The sequence below is a fragment of the Staurois parvus genome, unplaced genomic scaffold, assembly GCF_062004578.1.
Source record: "Staurois parvus isolate SC_StPar_1 unplaced genomic scaffold, SC_StPar_1.0 ptg000283l, whole genome shotgun sequence".
In the NCBI taxonomy this organism is placed as follows: Eukaryota; Metazoa; Chordata; class Amphibia; order Anura; family Ranidae; genus Staurois; species Staurois parvus.
This window is the reverse complement of record NW_028318079.1, coordinates 5,071,028-5,093,340: the sequence shown is the minus strand read 5'-3', so window position 1 is coordinate 5,093,340 and position 22,313 is coordinate 5,071,028. Positions and strand designations below refer to the sequence as shown.

At 40.9% G+C, this 22,313-nt stretch overlaps 1 protein-coding gene across 1 annotated transcript in view; it reads right to left on the bottom strand.

Annotated features, from left to right (window-relative positions):
- Positions 1-22,313, bottom strand: part of CFAP20DC (CFAP20 domain containing) — a 361,123-nt gene that overhangs the window by 223,132 nt on the left and 115,678 nt on the right. Inside the window, exons 7-9 of the mRNA XM_089682005.1 lie at positions 19,204-19,368; positions 3,862-3,998; positions 3,176-3,341 (exon numbers count right to left, since the gene is read on the bottom strand). Coding sequence (XP_089538131.1) covers positions 3,176-3,341; positions 3,862-3,998; positions 19,204-19,368 — 468 coding nt within the window. The remainder of the gene's footprint in view (positions 1-3,175; positions 3,342-3,861; positions 3,999-19,203; positions 19,369-22,313) is intronic.

Here is a 22,313-nt window from a genome sequence, read left to right as displayed (position 1 = left end):
CAGGACTTCCATGGGCAGGACAACAGGTGCCCAGATATTTGGTTAAACACCCTCTAATAGGCCCAATGCTTCAGGAAGTTTAACAATTCTTTTCACTAATTAATTTCAGGTGTTTTACTTTTCCCATGACGACCATCACTGGACATCTAGAGTTCCTCCCAGGCCAGTTTGATCTGATATTCCGTACCCATTCAAAATATAGTACTTATGACTTAACTTTAACACTGACTTTCCTGGTTCTGAGCCAACTATGAATAAGTCAAAGTGTAGGAGTGCCAAACATGAAGGGTTTGAAGACAGGATGTGTAGAGTTTTAGACATCTATTTACTTAAATCTTAAAAAACTTATGACAACACATTTTGGGAATATTTAAATCCCCCCTTCTTCAGGGCTATACATTCTAAATCAAATATAGGGTCTAAATTAGTTTAAATGATGCAAATATAGTCCTGGGAATGTATACATAAGAAAGAAAAAAAAAATAACACCATGGGGTTGATTTACTAAAACTGAAGAGTGCAAAATCTGGTGCAGCTCTGCATAGAAACCAATCAGCTTCCAGTTTTTTTTGCCAAAGCTTAATTAAACAAGCTGAAGTTAAAAGCTGATTGCCCACCATGCACAGTGGCACCATATTTCGCAATCTCCAATTTTAATAAATCAACCCCCATACATATAAAAAAGTCAGAAAGTACTCAGACAATGGGTTAACTTAAAAAGTCAGGTAAATAAGATTTTCAAAATAAAGTTGGAACTGCCAACCCAATATTTCTTATTCTTAATACCAGCCTTCCAAACCTACCCAAAATGGCAAAAAAAGCCTGGCAAAAAACAGTGGCAATGCCTACCTTCCCAATTCTGCTGAACTGTCTCCACAATTAAAAGGTGTAGATGTACTGAATTATATATTACCACAGAAAATGTGCCAGTGTTACAAGAATTTTTGCCATAAATGCTATTAGTTTAACATGACACTATTTTCATCTTAATCCTTTCAATAATATTACAGATTCCACATAGCAGGCTACACATGGGACCATGTGTGCTAAGCAGTAAGAAGCCTGAGGCAGGCTCAGCTGTATTAGCTCAATTTACCCGCAAGGTGCCTGAAGGCTCTGAGCCATTTAGTAGGTCTGATCTGTGGTGTTATGCTTTAAAGTACAGTGCCGTGGATAGTGATGGCTCACTTGTATATATATCCAGGCATTGCTTTGCTTCGGTGCCTCAAGCAGCTGACTTAGATGATCACCTACTTGGGGTAGAGCGAGTGATATGAAGGTTCTACACTTACATCATCTAATATTCTCTACAATGTAACTGTGATAAACCTTCGGGCTCAATGGGAAAAAAAGTCATGGCATGAAAGAAATTACATTTTCATGACAGATCTCTGGCTCCGCTTTGCCTGATGTACGCATTTTTCCCATTTTTAAGTTAATGGATTCATAATTCTGAATCGTTTTGCACGTATTCTTATGAGACAGAAAATGCAAGGGGGAATGCAGAGAAAGCAAAATCAGTCTTTACTGAATGGTAATAATACATTACCTCAGCTACTAGGAGGTTTTATTACAGGGGGAAAGTAATATAAACAATAAAAAATTATCAAATTACTAGTATATAACTATATGTATGCTATGAGCAAGGCCCTGGATCCACAGAAGTTGCAATAATTAAAAGGTATGTCCACACTAAAGAAAATAGAAGGCTCTGGTTCCAGTGTGTGTGTGTGGAGTGAATCCACCCCTTCCTGGTGGATGACATCCTTATTCAGCTAATGGCTATATTGTCTTTATGGATCTTTCATATATTATAATTCTGACAGAAGCCATGAGTGGGTAGGGACGCAAGTTGTTCTTTGTATGAAGTGAAGCTCTTTAATGAATGGTAATTATACCTGACTTCAACTGCAAGGAGATTTTATTGCAACTTTATGGAGAAAAGTCATACAGACAATAAAATATGATCAAATTACTATATATAGCTAAATAAATGCTATGTGTGAGGCTTTAGATGCACAGGCATTGCAATAATTAAAAGGGCTGTCCATTCTAAAGAAAAAAAAAGACCCCAGTTTCTGTGCTTCTACACAGGGAAAGTGATTCCTATCCTTCATGGGCTATAAGATCTCTATTCAGTTGCTGTGTATGTTGTCTTCATGGATCTTACTTACATTATAATTCTGACAGAAGTAATGACTGGGTAAGGACTTCAGTTGTTCTTTTCAGGGAGCAGTAGATTAAAGTGACAAACCATCTGCAAAGACTTTGTAGGAAATTGATGGGTAGGGTAAAGTAGTGGTTATGGGCTGCATTACCATAAGCATTCACTGCTTTGCTGCCAGTATTAGCAGCAAAGTTTTCACACCTTTCACAACTTCTTATGTTTTGATGTGCATAAAAAAATGCCAATATATAATGCTGGATTTTTTTTGCCCCCCCCCCCCCCCATAACAAAAATAGAAGGCACGTTTTGTGTGATGGTAAAAATTCTGGAGATATGGAGAACCGTTGTCTAGAGGAATTTGCATTCCAAACTAAGTAGGCTGTCAAGGTCTTTTAGTTCTCCTTTATCAGTATCCATTGGAAGGCACTCATTACATCAATTTTAAACACACCCTGCTGGAAGAGGATCTAAAACAAACAAAAATCATGTTATCAGGGTATGTTGCATCTCCCAGTATGGCCAAAAAAACTTATAGCTTGAGTATAAGACTAGGGCACCTGGAAGTTTGGGTGGCTGGTAATGATTTCCAACTTCTCTCTCTTCACATAGAATAGCAGTAAAAGAAAGTCTATTTATGTTTGCTTCTAAAGCTGGCCATAGATGGATGGAAATTCGGCCAGTTCAGTGGGAAATGGCTGATGTTCGATTCATCTACTGTATGGGCAGGCTGGTTCTACTGAAGATGATCTATACTGTAGATCAACTTCAATATGACCAGCCTGTCATTTTTTTTTCATGTGATCACTGCTGGTGGCTATAGCTGCCAGCTGTGATAATTGTATTCTGCCAGTGGGTAAGGCTCCCCACACTCCCCGCTGGCAGAACATGTGGGAGGGATTCCCGCTTTAATGCTAATTATGTTGATGGGGGAGTCAGGCAATTTTCTTTCCTTTAGCCTGTGGTCGAAGGAAAGATACCGGTAATTGCATAATATATGGCTAGCCTTACCTTGACGTTGTATGTCTTTTCTTTTGTCCTGCTGAATATTTTCTTTGTTCTTTTGATCTAAAATAGGAATCAGTTTTGGTGACAAGACTCTGGCATCTCTTCCGATTCCCTTTTCCGGGGACAGCTGTGGTAAGGATTTTTCATATCTGCTTGCAGATCTTGTTGACTGAATGAAGAATAAAGCAAAGCATGATTAAAACAAATAATAAAGTGGGCCTGACTGTACAGGTCGCTGTAAAAGAAACACAACAGTGGCTGATTCTAACCTCCGTCCACTATTGTCACCTGTCTTTAACCCACATTTTTACTGAATAAGGGGATATACTGTAAGTATGGATCCAGTATGTGCTTATGGTTGCAGGGCAGAGAAACACAGCACCATTTTATAGGGCAAATACATTTTGTCATAATAATATATGCACATGTAGGGCCTAACACATACTGAGTTAAATGGGTAAGAAGGTCTGTCAATTCTAAGAAGACATAAACTCAGCTGTGTTCCCTGCTGGCAGTACCCATTCTGCTCTGGACTAAGCCATCGGGTATTATTGCTCCTTATGAATGAAAATACTTTATTCAGGTACACATATGTGAAACAATATGTCATACATGGCACATGGCTCCTTTAACCAATGATCAACGCTGCATTTAAATTTTGTACATTCTATATCCACATACAGTCATACCTCTGCAGGTGACGTAGCACTGTTTTTTCTCCCTGTGGCTGGTGGAGGACCAGAAACCTTGGACCCAAAAGCAATATGAGATTGTTCTGCTTTTCTTATATCACGAGCGCTACACTGCCCTCTGCTGGTGAATAAATCTGTCAAAAAAAAAAGTTACATAGAAGGCAAAGGGGTCAGCAACTTCTGCTCATGTTGATAGATAAAAAATAAGTATAGATACATAAGATCAAACAAAATTAGCAAAGCAGATGCCAATTATTTTTACATAGTATACTGTATGATACTCCTGCGATCAGCTGTACCTCTGAATGAAGCTGCTAACACCCTACCACATACCAAAATGGACAATAGTACAATAAAATGATGTGGTGCTGCGCTTATATATACAACATACCAGAAAGAATAATAGCATATAATAATTATTCATATATATATATATATATATATATATATAAAACTAATATCTAAGTGTGCATGTATGTGACTAAAAATCACAAAAAAAAAATTTGCATCATCACCCTTGGGTTTATTGGGAATATTGTCTCATGATTTAAATTTTTTTGTGATTTTAGTCACATACAAGCACACTTAGATATTGGTTTTATATATCTGAATAATTATTATATGCTATTTTTCTTTCTGGTATGTTGCATAAATAAGCAGCACCAAATTATTTTTTTAGTGCTTAGAAAATGTCTTTCCTGATCCCACACAAGGCAGTAAGATGAATTCCCTGAATCAATGTTTTTACCAGTTTCAAATAGTCAAATAACAACAGAAATCACTATTTACTTCAAAACTGTCCTCCTTCACATATTTCACTGTATTTAAAAATTAGGACCAATTCAAACCATAATGCAGTGTGCTACAATGCATGTCAAGATGTGTTGCATTAGGCAGCCCATTTGAATGGGATATCCACAGACATCAATAAATGAAAAAAAGGTCCTGTGTATTTTTTTGTTTTAGTGTAACACAACAAACAGACCATGCAGGGTGAATTGCAGCACACTGTAAATGTGTGTTCTGGAGCAGTACCCTTTGAATGGCAATGTATCCCTACCACGTGTTGTGGTAACACTCTTATGACATGTACTATGATACGCATTATAAAGTACACTATGGTGTGACTTAACGCTCATTGTTTTGGAATCCAACTGGCTATAACAGTAACTGTCCTCAGTGCTGGCAGGTACAGATTTAAAGAAGAATTCACACAAATTAATTGGATTTTAGAATCCAATATATTTTTCAGTATAGATAAAAACCTTGCATCTCCTGCCACCCTTCCAGTTTAAATCGGTTGTGATTCTCGACTTTAAATACTACATGGTGCAAATATACACTATATTGCCAAGTATTGGGACACCTGCCTTTACACGCACAGGAACTTTAATGGCATCCCAGTCTTGGTCTGTAGGGTTCAATATTTAGTTGGCCCGCCCTTTGCAGCTATAACAGCTTCAATTCTTCTGGAAAGGCCGTCCACAAGGTTTAGGAGGGTGTCTATGGGAATGTTTTACCATTCTTCAAGAGGCGCATTTGTGAGGTCAGGTGCTGATGTCAGAAGAGGATGCTTGGCTCGCAGTCTTCGCTCTAATTCATCCCAATCGTGTTCTTTTGGGTTGAGGTCAGGACTCTGTGCAGTGCAGGCCAGTTAAGTTCCTCCACCCCAAACTCGCCCATCTATATCTTTATGGACCTTGCATTGTGCAGTGGTGCGCAGTCATGTTGGAACAGGATGGGGCCATCCCCAAACTCTTCCCACAAAGTTGGGAACATGAAATTGTCCAAAATGTCTTGGCATACTGATGTCTTAAGAGTTCCCTTCACTGGAACTAAGAGGACAAGCTCAACCCCTGAAAAACAACCCCGTACCAAAATCCCCCCTCCACCAAACTTTACACTTGGCACAATGCAGTCAGGCAAGTACCGTTCTCCAGGCAATGTCCAAACCCGGACACATCCATTGGATTGCCAGACAGAGAAGCATGATTAGTCACTCCAGAGAACACGTCTCCACTGCTCTAGATTCCAGTGGCGGCGTGCTTTACACCACTGCATCCGACACTTTGCATTGCACTTGGTGATGTAAGGCTTGGATGCAGTTGCTTGGCCATGGAAACCCATTCCATGAAGCTGTCTACACACTGTTGTTGTGCTAATCTGAAGACAACATGAAGTTTGGAGGTCTTTAGCTATTGACTCTGCAGACAGTTAGTGACTTCTGCACTTTAGCATGTACTGACCCTACTCTGTCATTTTACTTGACCTATCACTTCATGGCTGAGTTTCTATTATTCCCAGTTGCTTCCACTTTGTTATAATAACACTAACATTTGACCGTGGAATATTTAGTAGCCAGGAAATGTCACAGATGGACAGGTGGCAACCTATCACGGTACCACACTTCACGGAGCTCCTGATAGCGACCCATTCTTTCACAAACGTTTGTAGGAGCAGTTTGCTTGCCTAAGTGCTTGATTTTTTACACCTGTGGCCATGGAGGTGATTGGAACACCTGAATCCAATGATTTGGCAATATAGTATATGATTACCAATGCAAATAGAAAAATACTGTGCAACATAGATGCTGAGGAGGCCATAGTTTATCTAATTCTATTACTTGTTCTCACAGGTAAATGGTGTGTCATATACTGCTTACAAATTGTGGTGCTTGCATATTCAGGACTGTCTGTGTTGCTCTAGTAAAAATGTTACCATGCTATAATTTTATTTAATTGTGCATGGTCATATAAATCCATACTGCACTTCCGGCTGAAAATGGAATTCTTTAAAGGGGAAGAGACAAAACTATTTTGTCTTTACCTCTCCTGGGGATCACAGAAGCTCAGTTCATTCTGTACTCCTGTGACCCATGTTCAGCCCGCTGTCAGCTGATGTCACAGAGCTGGTCCAAGCTCTGAAAAGATCACAACCATATGATCAGGATCCATCCACATGTCTGGATCAGCAGCTGCCTCAGCCTCTCAGCGATCCACCAAGATCATGAGCCAGCTCCTCCCTCCCCCTGCACAGCTCAGCGCTCCAGTGAATGCTGGAGGGGTAGAGCAGAGAGCCGGTAACTGACAGTCCCCAGCTCTTTTTGTCAGTGAAGGCAGAGAACTGAGTGATCAGCAGTCTTTGTTAGCTCAGTACTCAGTCTTAGAGCCAGGACAAATGTACCACTGATCCTAGGTGAGTGTAAAGGTTTACTTGTTTTCAAACCTATACTTCTCTCCTTTTGCACCGGATTTTGCACTCTCCAGTTTTAGTACATCAACCCCTGTGTGTTTATGGAGCTGCCTTTCTACACAGTGATATATTTGTACTGGAACGGAAGAGGGCCTTCTCCCAAACTGTTGTCACAAGGATGAAATTGCACAGTTGCACAATAGTTTAAACCAATTTTGTATGTTATACCTTTATCAGTACACTTCACTGGACTTTGTTGAATGTTTGACCACATATTGTAGGAAAGTGAGATGGTCAGGTGTCATAAATATTTGACCATATAAAGTACACCAAAAATCCACACCACAACTGGCTCCTTACAGCTTACATACAGCTAATAAAATGGCTGTCACAGTGATGTCTCTGGTTCTCCATAAACTGATAGGCTGTATATTGTTTTAATATAACAAATAAATCTCTTCCTTCTACATATTCATTTTAGGCAGGCAGACTTTCATAAAAGCTTTTCAATTTCTTGATTAATCTATCTCTCTAAACTAAGGAAACTTTAAAACGTTTGAAGTGAATTTCAAAACTTATTTAATTAAAATTATGATCGTGAACTTCTAACACTACTGTGAAGGAAATAAATATATTTCTGCTCTTGTAATTTTAAAGTAAATGATTGGTTTTGATGCAAACTCAGTAGAGCAATACATGCTGTCATTAGCGACTTGAACTCCTCTATTAAATAACAAGACCTGACTCAGTTCAATTAGAGCCGGGCGTATAAAATCCCTCAAATCTCACCTGATCAACAGAAGCAGACACAACAACATGGGGGTTGAAAATCACTGCGATGTTAACAGAAATAATTTACTACATACGCCAAGTCTCTCATTTAGATCTGTAATGTGAGGGCAAGCTATCAGATGAGAGAACAGCAAAATGCACACATGAATTTTAACAAGAAATAGACTATTAGGCAAACTGAAGCAGCCCTTTACAACCAATCAGCAATTAATTACAAATGTCCTGATATAACTTAATGATGAAAGTCAGAATCTGATTGGTTGTTTGGGTAAATGCAAAGTTTACTATCTGTTTTAGGAGGGCTAACCCTTTAGCTATTTGCCATTTAGCTATTGTGCAGATTTCTGCTGGAAAACTTTAAACAGCCAGTTGACTTTAAACAAAGAGTCTCATTAAGTGACTCTTTACAGTGTGTATTTATAACATGTCCTGTGACAGTCCTGTAGACCTAGAGTATATATTCAATCACAACGACAGCAACCAACACAGCGAGTCCATCCTGACAGGCAATATACTTCATTCCTGGTATCCATGCCATGTCTGTAAAGCCTCCCCTTTATCACTGTGCCGGCTGCCAGTAAAAGCTGTTATGCTGATGTATAGCAGTTGCCAACTCAATATCTTGTCTTTAGAAAGCAAGTGACAAGCCATGAGCGCTAAAGGTAGATTTCATTTTATTTTGAGCTTCCATCAACATGCATGCTCTACCTGGCCAGAAGGTATTAAGTCACAAAACATGACTTGCTGTCCCCAAAGTCAAAGCAGGAATAAGTAAGTATTACAAACAGCTGGCTGAGCCTTTGAACAAATGGTATAGACAGAATGCTGGTTTTATTGCAGTTTACCTTGTCACCAACTTAAAAAATTGCGGAAAAAGTACAGAAAAATAAAGTTGTTGGTTTTTTTAAATATGCTTTTGCGATGTTTTTTCCTTCACATGAGCAGTTTTTTATTGACTTGCAATATGTCTCTGAACTTTTTTGACTACTCTAGGAAGAGTCAACTCCTTAGCACTGCCTCTTCCCTCTTGCAGGTCATAGCCCTCTGCTCTTCTGGGAGTGTCTAATTATTGTCTATGCTGGCCCTGCTCCTCTGCCCCTCCCTTCACCTCCCTACATAACATTTCATGTAGCTCTGGGGAGGGGGTGGAGTTGACTATTAAAGGGTGTCACTTGGGTGACAGGGTTAAGTCTATCGGGGTTGCTAACATCACATCCAAGATGACTGCACCCTGCAGCAGTCTCAGGGATTTTGGTCCAGAGACAAGGTCTCTTTAAACAACTCTGTTCTAAACAAAAGCAAGCAAAGCTATTAATATTTAATGGAAACAGAGGCTCTTTTTGCCTGATCCACACATACTCAGCTATGTAAAGTTACGCAGGAGGAGTGGCTACGCACACAAGTTAATTATTCTTTTAAAGCCCAAATGGAGTTTTGTTTGCCTCCCTACCAGCCACCTTTATTTTTAAAACATTTTTGCATGTGTAGCACCCTCCTAGTTTAGCTCGGGGGATCTTGTGTTTAATTGTTAGAGAGGAAGGCAGCCTGGGTGTAATCGCCTGAAGGTAAAATTATGGTCAGCAGCTCCTCTGGAAATTCCCCCTGTTCTAGGGCTTTGTAGTAAGGCCCTAGAGGCAGTGGGTGGATCTGAGGAGTGGCTGGCTGCACTCTTGAGGAATCCTAGCCAATCCCCAACAGGAGGTTGGAAATGGGCTGGGACACCCTTAAAAGTGTTGGAACCTGCTCAGCTGCAGGAGAGTTCGGGTGGAAGACAGTGAGGAAGATGTGAGCCTGAGGGCAAGAGGCTGCGAGGAGGCCCAGTGGGATGGGGCCTACCTGCAGGCCTGGAGCTGGAAAGGAGGAAAGCTCAGAGCTCACTGGCTCCCAAATCGAGGACCACCTGGCAGGGAAAGAGCAACCCAGCTAAAAGGCCTGGAAGCAGCCACCAGATCCCCTGTTCAGGGATACCTCCAGATTGCTGGGTGAAGAGGAGAAGTTCATCTAGGGTCTGGCGTGGTACAGTGGGAGAGGATGTCTAGCTCTCCATCAGAGACTGTGTTGCAGTGGAGGCTTGTGATTAGTTCTTGGAAGTTGTCCTCAGTTCATCCGTTCCCGTCTGCATCCTGCACACCCCTAACCCTATCCCAATTCAAATCCCCTAAAATAAAAAAATAAAAAATAAAGCTCAAGGACTGATTTCTGACTGGATGCAAGATGTGTGATGCCTGGCTGTACAGGATTATAGGGTGACCCAAATATTCTAGCGACTCCTAAGCGGGTAGTGCTACACATACATACCTTTTTTTTCCATGGGTCTTCAATGCAGCCACCTGATGTCAAAGGTCCTATATCTCCTTTGGAACTGGGTGGTCCAAAATGCTGCAGAAAATAGGGACTCATAATGATGTAGCACTGTTATCTGCAGCATTCTTCTCTGAGCCAGGAGCAGCTTGATGACGTATTCAAAAAGAGTAGGACCTTAATCTTAGGCATACAGGAAGAGGACCATTGGTTGAGTCTGTGGGTAGTGCTGGGGAACAGATGGGAATTGCAGCAAAAGCTATTTTTTGTTTTAACAATTTCTGTTCTAGTTATATTTTATTTTAGAATTAAAACCGGAGTTGGGCTTTAATTATTCCGCGTGCATTTCTGTTAGAGGCATATGATACCCATAAACTGTAAGTACTTCTGTTTCTATAGAAGCTAATTTTTTTTCCAAGACTGTATTGCTGCAGGTACAAATAGTTCTTACCAGATTTCCCTGGTCACATCGGTGCAATTTGGCATGCAATTTGCAAATCGTATGCCAAGTCGCACTCTATTGTCCGTTATTAGAGCGGTCATATTGGTGCGATTTCTAAAGTAGTACATGCACTACTTTTCTTGCGATTTGCATAGACATCTGTGTCAGATTTCTTGCAAATCGCACCTCAAATCAGCAAGTCAGCCGACTTTGAAATCGTGTGACTACACTGTAAGTCGCACAATTTCAAAATCGGCTTTGATGTGACCGGGGTGTAAAAGGAATCTATTAGAAGGTAAATATGGGATCTGTGATTGCTGACTTATTTTCGAAGGTGCAAGTTATGGCAACCATACTTAAACTCTATTTCAGTGTCCTCATATCAGGTGTCCTGACACCTATTATACATATGCTTATTTCAAATCTGTAACTCACTAAGTTATGAAACAATATCCAGCAGTGGAGCATGTCACTTCAAAAAAACATCAACAATAGCATCACTATCATATTTCTATCTGGTCAGTTTCTTTCTAAGTACAAACGTAGCTAGTGGGCTGAACAAATAAAAATCGAACAGATTCCTCCTGCATTTGCTTTCTGTTTCCAACATTCCTGCTGAATTGGCTGAATTTCAATCCATCTATGGCCAGCTTTAGACTGAGGCTTAAAATAACATATGTACATTTCTTGTGGATGTCAGAGGACCATGTGGAGGATCTACCAATTACCACCCCAACAAACCTGCTTTGACTGTGTATTTGTTTTACTAATCTATACAACATGTATGCCCTTCCATAGTGCTTTACGTAGAACAGAAAACTATTCTCAGCAGTCCCTGTTCAACAAAGAAGCTGACATAGAATTGGCATATCCCTAGCATAATTGTACACAAAGTCTAATGCCAACAATTGGGTAGCATCCAACTTAAAGAAACCTTTCCAGAAAGAAACATCACAGCTACTGTTTACTTCTGATAGAGCAAAAGTTACTTGCCTGACAGTCACGTTTACAATTTTGGTTCGGTATTTTACTTGCTTTCATACTTAGAACAGTTAGGCGGATAAGACCTTCTGACTTCTCAGGTCAGTGAGTCAGAAAATACTCCCATGTTTCTCTTAGGAAAAGTTTATTCAAAATGTAAGGTCTATTTACTGCTTAGCCCCCATCCTCTGAATTAAGAACATTAAAAGATTAAACATTAGTAGAAAATAAGAAAAAATAGTCACTTTACATGCAAGCTATCAGTGCAGGCATAAAGGAGAAGGTGATATTACTTGGCCTTCTTGAAGGATCCTGGGAAAATTTAGGAAAAGTATGTAAAATGGCCTTTTTAACCATTAGCCGCCCGGCCAATGTGTCTCTGCACTCCGGGTGCACCCCATTTGGCGTGCTCCCGCACATGCGCAGTTTGCGCTAATGCAGATCGGCGCAGCAGTGCGATCTGTCACTGGCCGTGCACCTCGGACACGGCTGATGACAGATCCGAGTACCGACTCCCGTTGCTGGTACCATGTGACCTGCTGTGACCAATCACAGCAGGTCACATGACAGTTGTATACAATGGATGGCTTCATTCATGATGCCATCCATTGTATACTAGTGCCTAGCTGTGAATGGTCACAGCTAATCACATGCACATGTCATGTGATTAGCTGTGACCAAATCACAGCTAAGCACAAAAAAAAAAAAAAAAAGCTGAATGAATCGATTTCATTCAGGTAAATGCTTGCTTATAGCAAAGTAATTCTTTGCTATAAGCAAATTGTGTAAAAAAAAAAAAAAAATACTGATCACTTCCCCAAAGTAGTACAATGTTACTATGGTAACATTGTACTACTTTGTTCATAGTAAAGTATGAAAAAAAATCTTAAAAAAAAAATGTAATAAAAAATTAAATATAATAAAAAAATTAAAAAAAAAAAAATATATATATATATTTTTTTTTTCATACTGTCACCAGTCAGTGTCCCTGTTCACCGCCATGCCAGTTATATGATGACGCTGTACTGCACTGGTGACAGTATGTAAAAAAAAAAATAGTGAAAATAATTTTTTTAATTTTTTCATTTTCCGAAAAATTATGACAAAAAACTTGCCATGCCTCTTATGAAGTACGTCAGACTGTCTACTCTGCAAAAAGGGGTCATTTGGGGATATCTGTACTATTCTGACATTCTTGGACCTCAAGAAATTAGATTGGCCGTCAGTACTTCAGGATTGATCAATATTCAGATCTATACCATAGTTTGTGAACTCTATAACTTTCCTACAAACTAAAAAATACACCCTAATTTGGGTTATTTTCACCAAAGACATGTAGCAGAATACATCTCAGCCTAAATTTATGAAGAACAATTATTTATTTGCAAACTTTTATAACAGAAACAAAGAAAAACGTGGGTTTTTTTTCAAAATTTTCGGTCTTTTTTTGTTAATTTAGCAAAAAATAAAAACCCCAGCGGTGATTAAATACCACCAAAAGAAAGCTCTAGTTGTGTGAAGAAAATGATAAAATTTTAGTTTGGGTACAGTGTTGTATGACCGCGCAATTGTCATTCAAAGTGTGAGAGCGCTGAAACCTGAAAAATGGCCTGGGCAGGAAGGTGTAAAATTGCACGGTATTGAAACGGCTAAGTGAAAACAATGCAAATATCAATATTTAAGCTACAAACATGTTGCTAGCTCTATTAGCAATGTGTTTAAGGTATAACAACAGGCAAAAAACATATTTCTCCATTTACATGAAGGTCAAGTTAACCATTTCCCTCCCGGCCTATGGCCGAATGGCGGCCGGCAAAAACCCTCACCTTTCCGGGTGGACGCCATATGGCGTCCTTTCAGCATGCGCAGTTTGCGCGCCTGCAGAGCCGCACAGCGGCACAATCTGTCACCAGCCGTGTACCTCGGACACGGCCGATGACAGATCTGAATACCGACCTCATTGCCGGTACTATGTGACCTGCTGTGACCAATCACAGCAGGTCACATGACAGTTGTATACAATGGATGGCTTCATTCATGTCACCAGCCATGTACCTCGGACACGGCCGATGACAGATCTGAATACCGACCCCATTGCCGGTACCATGTGACCTGCTGTGGCCAATCACAGCAGGTCACATGACAGTTGTATACAATGGATGGCTTCATTCATGCCATCCATTGTATAATAGTGTGTCTAGCTGCGAATGGTCAAAGCGATCACATGCACAAGCTGGGCCAATCACAGCCCAGCTGTGTCATGTGATTAGCCGTGGCCAAATCACAGCTAAGCACAAAAAAAAAAAAAAAGACCCTGAATGAATTGATGTCATTCAGGTAAATGCTTGCTTATAGCAAAATAATTCTTTGCTATAAGCAAATTGTGTAAAAAAAGAAATACTGATCACCCCCAAAGTAGTACTTTGGTCATAGTGAAATATGAAAAAAATCTTAAAACAAAATTAAAAAAAAGTAGTAAAAAACAAAAACAAAATTTTAAAAAATTATATATTTCTTTTCATACTGTCACCAGTCAGTGTCCCTGATCACCGCCATGCCAGTTATATGATGACGCTGTACTGCACTGGTGACAGTATGTAAAAAAAAAAATAGTGAAAATAATTTTTTACATTTTTTTCATTTTCCGAAAAATTATGACAAAAAAAATACAACTTCAAAAAACTTGCCATGCCTCTTATGAAGTATGTCGGACTATCTACTTTGCAAAAAGGGGTCATTTCGGGGATATCTGTACTGTTCTGACATTCTTGGACCTCAAGAAATAGATTGGCTGTCAGTACTTCAGGATTGATCAATATTCAGATCTATACCATAGTTTGTGAACTCTATAACTTTCCTACAAACTAAAAAATACTTCTTAATTTGGGTTATTTTCACCAAAGACATGTAGCAGAATACATCTCAGCCTAAATTTATGAAGAACAATTATTTATTTGCAAACTTTTATAACAGAAACAAAGAAAAACGTGGGTTTTTTTTCAAAATTTTCGGTCTTTTTTTGTTAATTTAGCAAAAAATAAAAACCCCAGTGGTGATTAAATACCACCAAAAGAAAGCTCTAGTTGTGTGAAGAAAATGATAAAATTTTAGTTTAGGTACAATGTTGTATGACCGCGCAATTGTCATTCAAAGTGTAAGAGCGCTGAAACCTGAAAAATGGCCTGGGCAGGAAGGGGGTAAAAGTGCCCGGTATTGAAGTGGTTAAGCTACAAACATATAGCTAGCGCTATTAGCAATGTGTTTAAGGTATAACAAAAGGCAAAAAACATATTTCTCCATTTACATGAAGGTCAAGTTAATATAACCCAGCACAGAGTTCCCCCTTACATCAGTGTTTGCAGGGTTCGTCTTTTGCAGTACAAGGGGGAACTCTTCAGACTCTGATGTAAAAGGAGAACTCTGAGATCTCTGATGTACAGGTGAATGCTGCCGATTCTGGTGTAAAGGAAAACTCTGATGTAAGGGGGTCTCTGGTCACCTGAGCCCTCACCTTACACAAGAGTCCACAGAGCTCCCCTTTACATCACAGTCCATAAAGTTCTTCCATACATCATTCCAGACTGCAGAGTTCCCCTTTACATCAGACTCCTCAGGGTTCCCCCTTACAGTACGCAGACAGTAAAGAATCTGAAGTAAAGAGGACATTGATTTAAAGGGGAATAACAGGAACCATGATGTGATGGGTAGGGTGGACCTTCCGCAGGGTTTATACACTATGGTAAGGGTGGTTAACTGATATAAGGGGGAACTTTTATCTCAGTGTCTTCCTGACCTTACTATATTCACTCCCCCTTACATAGGTGACTTCCCACCTTCCCCTCCCCGCAGACTAGGTGGCCTGGCTGGCTGGGAGCTGTCACTAACCTGATCTCCAGGCTCCTCCATTGCTCACTTTAGTGCAGCAAACCAATCAATTCAGCAATTCAGGAATTCAGCATATTGCTGCTTGCCATGATACCAGGCCACTATCTTGGTTCAAACTTGCTTGCTCTAAAGATACATTTTCACATACACTATATGATCAAAAGTTTGTGGACACCTGATAATCTCACATACTATGTTGCAAAAAATATGTGACACCCCCTCCTGCAGTAATTACTGAGTGCAGGTGTTTCCAATGAAGCTATTTGTTAATGTTACAGCATACAAAGAAATATTAGACAATTGTGTGCTTCCAACCTTGTCATGACAGTTTTAGGACGTGACTGTGCCCAAAAGTCAGGTGCAAAACAATATGTCTTGATGAGCTTGGTGTGGAGGAACCTGAGTTGCCTTCACAGAGCCTTGACCTCAACCCTATTGAAAGTCTTTGGGATATACTCAAATGCCTTTCGCATGGCAGACCTTCTCGTTCAACATCAGTGCTAGTGATAGGCCGATCAGCCCCCGGTTCGGTTCGCGGTCGAACATTCGAACCTAGCGAAAGTTCAATCGCGAACTTCAAACAGAGGGGACAATTCATTAAGCGGTGCCTTACCACATCTGAGTATGCAGTAAGATAGCTAATAAAATACTGCATGGGTTATATTATTAAGTCATGCGGTATTGTAGTAGTGAAAACATTCTATCATGTGTCAGCTGTCAGCGGGGTTATAGAAATGTATCACAATATATGCAGAACTTCTAAGAAGCAGAGGTTTTCCACCGCTGTGCAAGGTCTATTATCTCAGCAGAAAGTTGGTGGCCTCGTTGTACAAGAGTCTGGGGGAGGTCACAGAACTAGAAGTGTAGAGTGGAAAGCGCAGTAGGCTGTTATATCAAGCCGTTAGGGTTCACCTGCTCTGTGATGATACAAATAGCGAGACAACATTGTTTAAATGTCAACTCAGCCCATGAAATTACAATTTAATAAGGGTAAAACATTTAAAGGTACACTTTCGGCAAACATGAAAATGTTATATTTAATAACTTATGTATGAGACACAGCCTTATACATTCACTATGATTATCTGTATCCTTGTTGTATGAAATGATCTAATTCTAAGGCAAGGAAAATAAAGGGCAAGTGTTTCCTGGTTCTGTGCCCTGCACTCTGAAATTGTACAATACAGAATCATGTGACAAGAGAAGGCAGTCTCACTCAAAGTCTGTGATAGACTTCATAAAACTCAAAACTGACTACTAGTTCTGATGGTAAATAGTATTAGCAGCTTCATATTCAAAACAGTGAAAATAAATAAAGCCAATAAAATGGTGGGACTATAATCCACTTAGCTGTGCAATGTTTCAAAAAATGTCCCAACTGCAACTGTTATTTCATGCAACTTTTTCAAAGTACCATCAATCTTTAAATATTTAGCCATGCTCTTTTTTTTAAACTGATCACACACCAGTGTACCTCCCCCCATGTGTGCACTCTTTCCTCTACCCCCACAAATGCACTCACCAGAAGATACAGACCACTTAAATTAATTAGAAGGTCTATATTCACTTCCAATATGTCTTAAAGTAGCGTCTGAATTCCTCCTCTTCAATTTCCCCCTGGTATCTTTCAGAACATTATCAGCCCAGTAAAAACAGAAGAAAGCCTAATAGTGTAATCCCATTTATGTAAAATCAATATTAAAACCTTTAAGCACTTATATCTTCCATTAAACATGCAGGCTTAATCACATGTAGAACACCACCCCATCCAGTATCCAGGCTGGGATGCAGGCTTGCGTTCTACAATGATATAAGCTCCTCCCTGTGTGTTTCATCCTCTGAACAAAATGTACAGTGAACTTAAAGTGACACTAAACTATGATTTAAAAGAAACAAATTATATTCAAGTATTTTTAACTCCAAAGAGCTTCTCTATTGCCACCAGACTCCTCCAAATTCGTTTTTTTCCCTGCTGTGATACCACTCCCTGTTACAGGGTGGCTATGTTTATTCTGCACGGTCCCACTGTATGTAGGAACATAGCCTCCCTTTCCTGATTGTGCTCAAAATGAACTAGGGACTATTTGATTTGCAATGTGCATAGAGCAATGTCCATGACTGAAACTAATGCGCACTACTGTTTCCAAACAAATGGAAGTGAGGGGGGAAAAAAAGAGAGGTTTGAAAGCTCATGGGAGGACACTACAAGGATGCAGGAAAACACAGAAAGAAACTATTTCATTAAAAATAGATCTCAGGACCATTTAGTAGAAGATTTTTTGAAAACAAGGATATCCTTATGCTTATGGGTTTATTTACTAACCCCGGATAGTGCAAAATCTGATGCAGCGCTGCATAGAAACCAATCAGCTTCCAGGTTTTATTGCCAAAGCTTAATTGACCAAACTGAAGTTAGAAGCTGATTGGCTACCGTGCACAACTGCACTAGATTCTGAGTGTTCCAGGTTTAGTAAATCCCCCCCTTAATGTCACTTTAAGACTTCACAGTACGCTTTGAACATCACTGTACAATCAACTAGATACAGTAGGTTCACGGATTGCAAATGTAAGATCATATATTCAAGCAGGTGAGTCAATTGTACTCTCATGGTTTATGCCTCCTCTTCTTTATTTTATATTGTAAATCAGCCTATGCATTGTCTGCATGAAGTCAAGATTTTTTTACATGACAGAAACTGTCTACCCTCATCCTGCTGTCATTCTCTACTCTTGGAATCTAAATTTAATTTAATCTACAAACTAGTAAAGTAAAGCTAAGGGATCAAATATGCATTTTGCATGAGTAAGCCTGCACAGAAATATTTAGATTCTTGCATAAGCCAAATCATGGCCTGTCGACTTTCAAGTTTATCAGTAGACAAAATAAATTGAACAAACTATGAGCTGTAGGAGGTATCTGTTAATATAAGCTTGCAGCTCATATCAATAATGTAAGGTTATGTCCCTTTGGATGGATTGCAAACCAGCCTTCAACCTGAAAGTGTTGGACGCTCTACAGCACAGTGGAGTAGATTGCTCAGAAATGGGGTTACTCACTGATACAAGGAAGAAGGCAACAACAAGACTGGTTGATTTTTGCTAGAGCAAGCATTGCCCACAATTGCCCTCAAATAATCATTAGCAAACTAGCAATTATTTGCTACACATGAGGAACTAAGTTGTAAGTAATTGCACATTGCTCCAAGTTTGTGCAGTCAGTCATTACTACAAGCATCATCAAATCATCAATAACAGAAAAGTTTAGTAGTGCAATCACACTAGCAAGAAAAATAACTAGCACGTGCCCAGTTTAGGTTCTTCCTTAATATGTTTAAAGCATTAAATGGGGGGGGGGGGTTACTAAAACTGGTGCAATGTGCATGGTAGCCAATTGGTCTTTAACTTTAGTTTGTTCAATTAGGCTTTGACAATAAATTCTATGCAGAGCTGCACCAGATTGTGCACTCTCCAGCCAGGGGCGGGCTGACCATTTGGAAACTCGGGCACTGCTGAGGGCCCGAGATCAGTAGGGGGCCCCATGAGATGCCCCTGGTACCTTTTTCATAGGCTTTTTTGAGTTTGGGCAAGGACACAGGGGCCCCATGATCCCCTATTGCCCGGGGGCCCCATGAGTTGTCAGTCCGCCCCTGTTTCCAGCTTTAGTAAATAACCCCCAATGTGCCCTTCGTACTTTAGATAGTGACAGTGTCTCTTTAAGACTTTAAGAATTGTATATAACACAGTACCTCCATCTCCTGGGATCCCAAACCTCGCATCATCCCGTGAATCACTGGGACGTAACCTTTTGAGATCCAGCACCTGTGTGACCTGATCCACATCGGTTGTAATTTGGCAGCTTCGGGGAAGTGTATCAGTGGGTTCATAGCTGGCCAGTGCAGATCCATATATATCTGTAAGAAAATTAACATGTTACTTTTTAGCAATGTAATGTCACTGTAAAATTTGGATGTTTCAGAAAAGTGCAGCAATCAATGAAGGGGTCATGTTAACTGAGAGAATATATTTAATTACAGCGTAAGCTGGTGTGTTTCAAAGGAGCCTTCAAACTGATGGATCTTACTAATGCTAACATCTATTTTATTTTACATATTTAAACAATGATCATATACCATATTTCAGAGCGTTTTACAGAGGGCATTCACATCAGCCATTGCCTAGAGGAGCTTACAGTCCTGTGTCTCTATTGCTCAAAAGTGAATTCAAGACTAAATACAGCCAAAATTTTTCTTTTTAGTTTTGAATGTAGAGTGTTAAAAAGTTGAAATATTTCTGCTTGCTTCCTATGTGTTTGACGATGTCAGACAAAACGGGAAGCAAGTGGAATATTTCCCAGAAGCAACAAATAACAAAAAAAAATACAGTACTACAAAAAAGAATTTGATTGTGTGTTAGGATTTTACTGCAAAGAGGTAAGAAGCAAAACCAGGATGTATACATTTCAGATGCTATTTGATTCAGGCTCCTATGTCATGAAAATAGAACATGTTTCAGGGTTCTAAGGCTCACATTCCATCTGGGCTTGGTATTGTTGAATAAAACATATACCAGACTGAAAAAATTGGAGGGATTCTGAGAGGTAATTAGTATGATCTCTCCAGATGCTTCCAAATGTATCAGTCCAGTATACGCTTTGTTCAACAGTACCAAGCCCTGATTAAGGGATACCAATAGAACCACTAAAATGTATTGGATTTTATAATACTAATAATCTGAATACACTAATTAGGTAACAAGGTGAAGATGATAGTCCCATCCTCTAGAAACCTCCAGAAGGAATAGCTAACAGACAGAAAGAATAGGTGGCTCAATTAACTCAATTAAAGATGGGACAAAGAGACAACAGTAAACACACCTTAATAAACAGATTACAGCACAAGACCTCAGCATCAGGTTGTTTTGAGCTGATTATATTAACCTCTGCTTTGAGTCTCGGAGAGGAGTTGAAGTAGCCAATGCTGGTTTGGGAACCTGTATCCTGGTTCTCCAGTTCTCAGAGTCTGTGTGTTTTGGGGAGGCATGGATTAGATTCCAAAGTAAAACTACTCCAATGGTTCCCCCAGGCACACACCACCCAAAGAAAAGAGCCCCTTCAGATGCCAGGGCCCATGGTCAGTAGGCAAGAGGCTAGCCTGCAGCCCCCTCCACAATTCCCTGTCCCGGTTGGGTCTGTCACATTTCTCTCCCTTCAAAAGTAGACCAACCAGGTCCCAGACCCCCACTTAGTCTGGACATGTGTTAGTCGGGCAGAGTGAACCCACATAGTTGGTCCACACAATCTCCATTCTTGGCTAGAGAAGAGTTGTCACCAGTAGGTGTGGAACAGAGGTTGTGGAGCCTCTGCCCAGCTGCCAGAGCTTCAGCTAGGAGGTCTTTACCATTCCAGGGCTTGGTCTGCTGCTGGGGAGAGAGGCTGACTGCTCCAACTCCCTGGAGCCGTGAAGACATGGTAGTTGCTAGGCAGAGGCAGTGGCACTCTGCCCTGTTGCCAGTGCTTCAGCTGGGAGGTATTTACCATTCCAGGGCTTGGTCTGCTGCTGGGGAGAGAGGCTGACTGCCCCAACTCCCTGGAGCCATGAAGACATGGAAGGTGCTGGACAGAGGCCAGTGGCGCTCTGCCCTGTTGCCAGCACTTCAGCTGGGGACGCCACATCCTCTGCTCTGGCTGATTGTTGGGGAGGGAGAAAGGCTTCCTCTGCTCCCAGACTGTGGATCTGCCACTGTGGAAGGAGGACGACTACCTCCTCTCCCGAACTGTGGATCTGCAGCTGGGGAGTGAGGACGACTTCCTCCCCTCCCTGGTCCTTGAACTGCCACTGGGGAGATGAACTGGCTGCTCTATCTCACATACCCTCATCCTGCTGCTGTTTCCTCCACTCTGGCTGACGGTTGGGGAGGGAAGACGACCACCTCCTCTCCTGGACTGTGGAACGGCCACCAGAAAGGGAGGATGACCACTTCCTCTACTGGACTGTGGATCTGCCACTGGGGAGGAAGGACGACCACTTCCTCTCCGAAGCCCTTGAACTTCCGCTGGGGAGATGAGCCAGCTGCTCCATCTCCTGTACCATCCAGCTGCTGGACAGATGCATTCCTCCATCCAAGCTCATCCTGTGCAGAAACAGGTTTGTCAAGGTGAGTGAACACTTGCTGCATCCGCCATAAGAGCTCCACATCCATAGTTGCGGATGGAGGCGTGAAAAGCACACTGTTACTCTGCCCCATTGCTCACACTTCAGCTGGGATTTCAGATCGGTTGGCTAGTACTTCCCGATAGCCTCAGAAAAAGGAAGCCCAGCCCAGCTGCTAAGCAGTCTTATTTGCCATCTGTAGGCAATCTCCAGTTCCGATTCCTGAATGGCTAGAAACTCCAAATCTTCCTGTGCCCAGAGCACTTCCCAGATGTTTAGCATCTGGTCTATGTAATTCATGATTTCCCCAAAATGCCTCTCCAGATCACTCCCGAAGTCAGGGTCCTGTGAAAGCCTCTCATACAACAGCCCCAAGCTGACGTAGCCAAAGCCTTGTCATTTGCTGTCATCCACTGTCCAAGGGCACACTTGGGCTACATACCAGCGGAGGGCTCTGTAGCTGAAAATATGACAGAGCTTCCTACCCTTACCCAAACGTTTTGGCTGGAGCCTGGCTTTATCCTAGGTGTATGTTTTTCAGAGAGGAAACCAACACTGGTATAGAACATGAAGGGATACCGAAAAAGGGGGCACTGCTGGTCCTCCTGTATGGGCCCCGGGCCCCAGCAGTTCGACAGGGGAACCGAGCCAACTGACAAGCAGGAGGGCTGGCTTTAATTTATTGGCAGTTCTGTTTATACACATGA